This window comes from Leptomonas pyrrhocoris (genome assembly GCF_001293395.1).
Source record: "Leptomonas pyrrhocoris isolate H10 chromosome Unknown, whole genome shotgun sequence".
NCBI classification, from domain to species: domain Eukaryota; phylum Euglenozoa; class Kinetoplastea; order Trypanosomatida; family Trypanosomatidae; genus Leptomonas; species Leptomonas pyrrhocoris.
The window spans coordinates 99,500-108,891 of NW_015438386.1; the positions used below are offsets into that span (position 1 = coordinate 99,500).

General features: G+C 57.5%; 1 protein-coding gene across 2 annotated transcripts; it reads right to left on the reverse strand.

Moving 5' to 3' along the window:
* Positions 1-369: 369 nt before the first annotated feature.
* On the reverse strand, positions 370-6,038 carry ABB37_09272 (hypothetical protein; the record flags this gene model as incomplete). Of its 2 annotated transcripts, none has more annotated exons than XM_015808657.1 (1): positions 370-6,038. In XM_015808657.1, exon 1 carries the CDS (start codon positions 5,008-5,010, stop codon positions 370-372), a length of 4,641 nt encoding a protein of 1,546 aa, XP_015652708.1. In that variant the 5' UTR covers positions 5,011-6,038. The 2 variants fall into 2 exon arrangements, with proteins under 2 accessions (XP_015652708.1, XP_015652707.1); XM_015808656.1 differs by having other exon boundaries at positions 370-5,943.
* Positions 6,039-9,392: the final 3,354 nt, after the last annotated feature.

Here is a 9,392-nt window from a genome sequence, read left to right on the forward strand (position 1 = left end):
AAGAGGGAGAGAAAGATAGAGAAAAGACGCGCTCTCGCCTTCCTGCCAGATCGTGGCGCAAGAGTAAGATATAAATATATTTGAAGAGGCGGCCACTTCGTACACGCACCTTCCTCGTCCTCCAAAGGAGAAAAGTAATTGAGAGAGCGTCGCTGCGCTGGCGGGCCACACACGAAAGCCTACGCGATGCAAAGCTGTCAGTCTCGCACTTCTCCCTTTCCCTTCTCGTGTATTCGACAGTGGTTATTTTCTTTCCCTTTGTTTGTTTGCTTTCTCTGGCGGTGGCGGTTCCTGACGGAAGGGAAACGAATACATAAGGCAGAGAAGATGTATTATAATAACAATGGTAATAAGCGCATGAGGACTCAGTCAGTCTGGCGGCACTGTCGTCGCCGCCGAGACATCGTAAGATGACTTGTCTCCCGGTACGCCCCGACCTACCGCACTCCCTCTCGTTGAATTCCCCTCAGTGTTGTCGTCGTCAACGCTGTCCTTCGGCGTATCTCCCGTGTCGCCGCGGTGCCGCCGGGGATCGTGAGCACCTCGCCGTCTATCAGGCTTGCCGTCCTGCTCCTTCTTCCCGCGTTCGTCTGGCGATGACGACGACGCCAACCCCGCGCTTGACTCGCTCTCTGCTCCGCTGGCGCTCACGGCGTACGGCGGCTGCTCTCGTGCATTGTGTGCCCTCTCTTCGCCCTCTTCCTCCTCTTCCTCCGCCAGCATAAACCACAGCACCTCCAAGTTGGTGCGCACCGCCTCCACCGCCTCCGTCTTCACCTGCTCCCGGCTGCGAACGAAAAAGAGAAGGTTGGAGCTGCTCAACGCCGCGCCGAAGCGTCGGCGCAGCTGCAGCCACTCGTGCTGCGTGATGGACATGGCGATGTTCAGCATGATCATCATGAAGAGTAGGACGAAGGTGACCACCATCACACTCGCGAAGAAGGCCGTCACCGCGTACGGCGTGTCGGCAATCACATCGACGGTGTCGAGGAGGGAGTCGCCGTACGTCATCAGGTAGAGCCCCATACTGGCCCAGCCCAAGGAGTCGAAGTGACCGGCTGAGTATGGCCCGAAGGCGACCTTGAAGAAGACGGCGAAGCCGAAAAAGAGCGGCGACACGCACAGCGCAAAGAGGAACAGCTTCGGCAGCACGTAGGTGGAGGCGAGGATGGGGAAGTACAAGGTGGGGAAGAAGCGCAGGTAGCTCAGCAGCAACATGCACGATGTCAGCGCGGCGGTCCCGAGCAAGACGCTGGTCAGCGCGTCGTACCGCCCATCCTGCGCCACCTCCGCGTGGGGCAGCAGTGGGAGAAGCAGCAGCGCGCTGTAGCTCAGCGTGAGGACCGCCGCGATGACGCCGATCCAGTGCCAACCCGTCCCCATCGTCTGTTGCAGGTGGTGGCGCCAGGTGGTGCGCAGGTCAACGTAGCTGCGCTCCATAATCTGCTCCGACAACTGCGGCGTGAGCGGCGACAGCCCGAGAAGGGGGGTGCGGACGGACCCCCGTGCGACACCCGCCGTGGTCGGCGAGCCAACGCGCGGGGAGCGCATCCACTCACCGAGCGAGTTCTTCGAAGTTTTCGCGGCGATGGGCGTCGCGACGTGCTGGCGGGCCGGCTGCACGCGTGAAACGGATCGAGGAAGGGCGCGCCGGAGTTGGCTGTCCAGCCACGTAGCGGTTGGGGTGTGCATGACAGCAGCAGCAGCAGTGTCAAGGGCAGGAGATACGCGCACCTCTGCCTCCCCTTCCTCCGCTGCGTCTCTCACGGAACGTGCCGCGTCACCAGCACTGACAGTGGCAGCGAAGTGCGATGCGGCGATGATGCCCAGCGAGGTGTCCCGCATCAGCAACGGGGTCGATTCAGAGTACGCGGACAGCGCCCCTGCCGCGTCTGCGGCGAAGAGCGGTGGTTGTGCTGTCCCACGCGCCCCATCACTCCCGCCTTCTCCGTTACCCGCACCCCGGGCACTGTGCGGAGAGCCCGATGCCTCTTCCACCGCGGAGGTGAGGGCGATGGTGCCGTACTTCGTCCTCGCGGGCTCTGGCAGCGAAAGGGACGACGTTGCCGCCGCTGCCTCCGCCCCGGCGGGCAGACACGGCACAGCAGGAGTGCCGGGGAACCCCCACTCGTACGGGATCGGCGCCGTCGCCGTCACGCGTCGCCCCGCACACGTCGCTTGGCCGTCTCGCGCCGTCGCTGCTTCACCACCTCCAGCAGCTCCATGTCGGCGTGGCAGGCCATCCCGCTGCAGCCACATCTGCCGTGAGTGAAAGGCGAGACGTTCCTTGCGCAGGCCGTCCTTGTACCGCTTGATGCGCCACAGCGCCCGCCCGCGCAGGATGAGTTCAAACACCGCCAGTACGCCCAGCAGCGCTGCCATCCCGTGCGACGGCGCCCACCGCTGACGGACGGAGCTGCCCTTGGGCCAAATGCGCGTTTGCACGTGCAGCCGCGTCTCTACTAGACCCCCCGGGCGCACCTGGATAGCCTTCTCTACCTGCCACTGAAAGACCGCCGACTCCGCCGTCGCCGCGCGACCCGTCACGCCCTGGAGACGCGGCAGACCGCGCGACGATTCCGCCCCGCCACTCGCCTCAGCGGGCGCGCCAGTGGGCTGAGGGAGGTCCGTGTGACTGCCGTCACCGGTTTCGTGGCGTAGCGTCACTGCGAGGTGGATGGCGCGCACGTTGTCCATCAGCGAAAACTCAGTGAAGAAACTGGACGGCGATGACGACGGCGGCGGTGGTGACGCGTCCTCCTCGGCCGTCCGTGGCGCTGCGGTGGAGAACGTCGATGGTACGGACGCGCAGGGTCGATAGTAGCGACCCGACAGCCCATCCAGACGCGGCCGGCACACCATCGCCAGCGCTGCATCCACCTCACCAGCCGACGGCAACACGTCCTCGGTGCTATTCGGACCGAGCTCCCCAGTGCGCTTCACAGGACTTGCGCCGTTGTCGAGGCCGTCTCCAGCCTGCGCCTGACGCCGTCGCCGCTGCCGCTCCCGCTGCTGCTGCCGCTTGCCCGCCTTGCGGAGTCGACGGGCCGCGTCGCGGTACTTCGCAAACGGTCCCAACGGGTGTGCCGCGTCAACGAAGAAGGTCAGCCAACGCGTCTCGCTGCTTTCCACCTCGTCCTCGCCGGACCGGCCGGCGGCGGAGAGCGGGGCGGCGCTGCTCCACGGCAGTTGGCGGGCCTGGAGCAGCGCCGCGAGGGGACTCGTAGACGACGCGTCGACGTGCCGGACACCTTCGCGCCGCGAGAAGGCGTCCACGCTCACCCGCATCCGCACCGGTGCGATCGAGGAAAAAGATCTGGGAAGTTGCGACGGCGGGGCGGTCGTCGCCGTCGTCGCCACCGCGCTCTCTCGCACCGCGGTGGAGCGATTCCTCGCCTCCGGCCACAAGGGAGGAATGACGACAGCCGTGCTGCCGTTATCGTATACCGGCGGCGCGGCGTAGTAGTTCATGTCGCTCGAGGACGTGTTGGACAGGTTGTAGTACACCTCCACGTAGTGCTCCACCGAGGCGTAGAGGCCCTCCATCCACGCCGTCGGCGCCGCGACGATGTCGCCGTGGCCTTTGCTTTCGAAGTCTTCGCCCATAAATTGCTCCGTTATCGCGCGACACATGGACGCATTGGCGCGGGCCAGCGGGAGTTGATACCACATCACCTGCAGCAGCAACAGCACGCAGAGCACGACGCTGGTGATCAGCTTCCACGGCACTATTCCGTCGCGGCGAAGTTTGCGGAACGGACTGGAAAAGAAATCCTCCGTCAACAAACGCTGTCGCAGCTCCGCCTCGCTGTGCAGGCCGTCCACGTACCCGTCGCGGACAGCGTCGTTGTTGCCGTCGACACCGCTGCTGTGCGGCGTCGGGGAGGTTTGTGGTGGGCCTTCTTCTTCCGCTGTGTGTGGTGGTCGCTGCGCCGCCTCCGTCGATGACTCGGTACCGCTGCCGGCGTGTCCGTCCGCGACCTGAGCGCGACCCTGACTCCTCTCCTCTCGCCCTCCTGCACCTGCGCCGCGGCTACCCGGTGAAAGCGGCAGTGGCGGCCCCGTGAGCCAGCGCCCAGATGCGGACATTGAAGATTCCTTCGTCGCTTGAAGGGGCGAGCCCCACGGGCTGGATGAAGGGGTGAGCAGAGTAGGGGGAACACCGCTGGCAGCAGAAGTCGCTAGGCCAGAGTGCGTGCCCTCCGCTCCCTGTCGCGGTACACTCGGCCGCCTCCCGGCACCACCGCCCGCGCCGTCGCCGGCACTTCCAGCCGCTGACGTGCTCGACAGCGCGGAGGAGGCGCGGCTGCCGCTGCCCGGTCCACGCGAGACGGGGCTGAAGGCGGTGGTGAGCAAAAACGGCTCCCCCACAATCTCCGACCGCAGCGAACGCGCCAGCTGCGTGAGTTCCTCCTCCTCCTCCGGCTGCCGCGGCAGCCGCCCGCGTGGAGTGCGGGCGCGTGCAGGCGCGTTGTCACGCCTCGTGACCGACGCCCGTCTTGGCGGGGACGACGGCGAGGCCGTGCCCAGCGCGTCCCCGCGTGCCGCACCACCCGTTGCGGACGTCGCGCCCTCCGCCCACGACGGGTGGCGGCGATGACGCCCCTGTGACGGCCGCTCGTCCACCGAGACGGGGGAGAAGAAAAGGAGGGGCGTGTCGGACGGTGCGGCCGGCGACGGCGGCGGCGCAGACGACGGTGCGGGGTGCAGCGGCGGTGTGGCGGTCACCCACTGCAGCGGCCTCGTGGGCGTGGCAGGGCTGGTAGGGGAGGCGATGTTCGTGTGACGAGCAGTGTCCGTCTCTTCAGACGCCTCACGCGGCGGGAGAGGGGTGCGGGGTTGCGTGAAGGGATACGCGGACCTGCTCGGGAGCGTCGTGCCTGCCTCGGCGGGATTGGCAACGCTGCCGTGGAGGCCGTGGCATGACATGGAGGAGAAGGAAGAAAACGCAGAAGACGACCTTGGCGGAGTCGACGCGGCGGACTCCGCCGAAGGTACGGGGGTGGGCATCGTGTGGGGGAAAAAGCAAATGGAGAGGCAAGTATCTGCTCTCGCGCGTGAAGACGGCTGGCACGAGGCAACAGGGCCGTCTGTTCTCCTCGATGATCCCCGTCGGGTTGGATCTCCCAGGTACGCAAAACCCGGCGGCGCACCGAAGTGTCCAGTGCGAGCGAGAACACTCGTGAATCGCCTCGGAAGCAATAAATATATATATATTTGAAGGCGGGATCAGAGACAAAAAAATGAGGCAAGGGAGAGATGACTGTCTCGCGTAAAACGCCCAAGAAGAAGAAGGCAGAGGAAGAAGGAAGCAGAGGTTGTTAATGCTGTTAAGGGGAATGAACAAGTCGAAAGAAATGGATATATATATATATAAAGGAGAAGGGGGGAATGAAAAGCCGAAGGCAGCCGAGAACAGAGACAACCGTTGGAAGAAAGAGCGATACCGGGCGAAGAGAGAAGGAGAGATAGCGCACGTAAGCGGAAACGGAAAGAGGGTGTACGAAGAGCGCAGGAGAGGGTGTGAGAGAGAAAGCGAAGAAGAAGAAGAAGCGGAAAAGGGATTCGGCTGCGAATCACTAAAAGAGAAAATATATGGAGGAAGAGAACACCCCTCCCCTTAGACGCCCTTGTTAAAAAGTCGGGTGCCGTGTATCTAGAAGCGCACAGCAGCAACCACAAACAAGGAAAAGAAAAAGAGAGAAGAGAGAATAACGCGACGCCGGAGTAGACGAAGCAAACAAGTAAAACGCCGGTGCACAACGGTGTGTGTGTGAGAGAGTATAGAACAGCAGTAGCCGAAGGAACGTGTTTGCCCGCAGGTGCTCTCCGCCACGTAAACGGATATTATGTATATTAAAAGAAAACGATAGGATTCAGACGTATACGTACTGTTCTTCTTGCCTAAAGAATGGAGAGCCAGTGACGCCTTCAAGTGTGTGCTGGCGAAAAGAAGAAGAAAGAAGATCAGATGTATGGATGAGGAGAGAGAGAGAAAGAGTTAGGTGGAAAGGTGGCACCGCGCCAACGTCAGCGCCTCGGACCCGGAGAAGAAAACAAAAGGAGCAAGGAGGAAAGAGCAAGGAGTAGGAGAGAAGAAAGAGACAAGTGTGTTCATCGCTTTCCCGCGTCTCCCTTTCCCCCTCTCCCTCCTTCCCCTTCCTTCCTTTCTTCCTCTGTTTGTAACCCCACTAAACAAATAAAATAGAAACCGTATGTGCGTACATGCGCTCTGCGATAGGCGGCACCGGCTTTTCAGCGCACGCATCCGTGCAGCTTCTCCCTCTTCTCTTTCTGTAAGTGAGCAGCGAAGAAGTGCGTGCAGATGGAGGCTGCGTGCGGTGCTTCGGCCAAGCAGCTCATGGAACCGTCCCTTCGACGAGGAAACAAAGCGCGCGAAGCGAGAGGAGGAGGAGGAGGAGGAGGAGGAAGGAGAACGCCACACACAGTCTGTGTGAACCCGCCGTCGTTTCTTCCTCTTCTTCTCTCTGATTCCATCGTCTTCTCTCTTGCTTGACTTTTTTCTACAGTGTTCCTTTTCTTTTATTACAATTCACGATTGAGATACATTCAACGTTCACTCAAGACAATAAAGAAGAAAAGCACACGCACGAAGAAGCCACAGGGAAAACCACCACCAACAGCACGGAAGTAAAATGGGAGAACTATAGAGGATACAGTACATGGAATGCCACCCGGAGAGGCGGAGGAGCTCCGACAGCAACAGCAGCAGCAGCGATGGAACAAAAAAAGGGGGGAAAAGGGAAAAAAGAAAGGGTCGCAAGACAGCTTGTGCGAACCCCATCATCTCTCTACGCTGTTTATTACCACTACTATTATTAGTAGTATCATCTGCTGTTGTTGACGATAGAAAGAAGGCCGCCACAGCAAGCGGCGTCGCCATCTATTTTTCTTTCTTTCCTTTTTTTTTTGGTTGTCTGCTTCGCACCCGAGGACCAACCCACCTCCACGTGCGTACACGACGCTTCCCTCCTGTCCACACTGAGCGCCGAGTCATCACGTTTACAGCGCCGTCCAGTGGACGAAGAAAAGGGAAAAGAAACCCAAATAACATAGCAGCAGGAGGTGAAAAACAAAGAAAGACAGTAGAAAAAAAGGGGGAGAAAGGGAGACAGCTCAACAGACGGAGAGAAATAATAGTAATAATAGTAATCATCGATGTACAACACAAATCAAAACAAAAGCGACAAGACGTCCAACACAACAACGGCAAAAAGAAGAGGAGAGAGAGAAGACAAAGCGCAAAAACAGCCTCTTCTCTTTCTTTGTTTGTTTGTTCTCTTTCACAGCTGTTTTTCTTCTTTGTTGTTTGCTTTGTTTCTTCTTCATGTTTCTTCATTCTTCTTCGGTTGCTGCTGCTGCTGCTGCTGCTGCTGCTGCTGTGTGATTACGACACGGAAAGCGCTGCGTGAATCAAAGGTATGAAGCACGGGGAAAAAAACAAGAGAAGAAGCAAAAATGGGGTGAGAGGCAACGACGCATCGTTGCGAGCGTCGGAGGAGGGAAAGGGGGAACAAAACAGATACAGGAAGGGCACAGAACAACATCATTTATTATTATATTCTTTGTTAAAATACAACTAATCACAATGTATACATATATATATATATATATATACATGTATATATATACATGTATTTGTTGTTGTCGAATCAATCAAAACGACTCACCGACACCGTGGGTGGCCATGTTCTCCTTGCGCGGCATTTCAGGTCAAGGAGGCCCCTCCCCCCGCCACACGGCACGCGCGCCTCTGCCGAGCCTAATATCGCTTATCATGGCACGCTAGAACCTGCCCCTCCCTCCACTCAAAGGACGTGAGGTATAAATCGTACAGGAGCTGTGCGAGGAGCAATAAGCAATAAAAATGAGAAACAGGAAAACAAAAGTTTTCTCTCTACGAAGCGGCAGCCGTCGCCGAGAGGCAAGAGAAAACGAAGGGAAAAGACAAAGGACAGAAGGTGGAACACCATTATATAAGACTCCTCTTGCCTGCGGCTGCGTGCGCTTGATAGCCGCCTGGACACAGCTCCGTTCTTTCTTGCCTTTTCCCCTCCCTCCTCCCTCCTCCTCCTCCTCCTCCTCCTCCTCCTCCCACTACTTTGTCAAAGGTAGAAGCGTGCCGTTCTCACTGCTCACGTGGCAACCAATGACGAAGCACAACAGCTGCGTTGCGTGACATCTAGACGGATGTTTAACAGAAAAGAAGGCACAAATGAAAGGCACGAAGAGAAAGCAAGGGAGCTCCTCATGTGTGCATGCGCTCGCCCATAACACATGAGCAAGCATCACACGCAAGCCGGACCGGCAGCACCGCCCCTCCCCCCGTGAGCAAAAAAGCGAGTACATCTCTAGAACACCTCGGATGAATCAACAGCAAAAAAGGAAACAAGAGAAAAAACAAAAACAAAAGGAAGAACACGTCTACGCACCTAACTACATATAAAAGAGAGAGAAAGAAGAGGAGGAGAGGAACTTAACGTACACGTGGAGGAGCACCTCTTCGCCTGCAAGAGAAAACGATGAAAATGATAATAATAGGCGAATGCGTATATCGAGAACAGAGCAACTCCCTAGAGCTTCTTCCTTCATTTTCTTCTTCTTCTGTACTCCGCCATTGCCCGAAACAGCCTTGAAGAGGTGGGGGTCTTCTTCTTTCTTTCTCCGTAGCCCACACGCCGCACAGTTGACATAATAAAAAGAAATGAAAAAAAGAAATTAGCAGGCACGCAACTCAACACCAACAACACACACACTATATGTATATAAATATATATTTATATATTTTTATATGTAAAGGGAAGGCGAAAGAAAGAGGGGTGGCGACCCGCGACCGCACAGCACGCACACGGAGAAAGCGGAAAGAGAAAAGAAAAAAGAAAAAACAAGAACAAAAATCTTCTGTGCACATGTGTCGATGAACAACGTAGAAGAGCAGAAACGAGAAGGAGCCGCGAAGCATCCCCACGTCACTCGCCCTCCCCTTCCCTCCCTCCCCTTACCTTCACACACACACACACACACCACCACCACCACCACCACCCAAGAAAACGCCATACAGCGCACGATTCGCAGCGCAATCCACCATCAAGGCGGCGGATGTGGGCGTCTGACAGACCCACACGGAATGAACAAGTTTTTAATATATATATATATATATATTTATATTTATATATATATACATGTAAAAATAATAAGTCTGTGCGAAGGAAGCACAAAACACGCATTATTTCTCCTCCCCTCTCTTTCTCCCCACCCCCCTTCTGCGTCCGCGTTCAGACGTGCTCAGAATGCAAGAAAGAAGCACGCTCACAGACAATAGAGGCACCAAAAACAGCCAACTCGTAAAACGTATATATATATATATATAT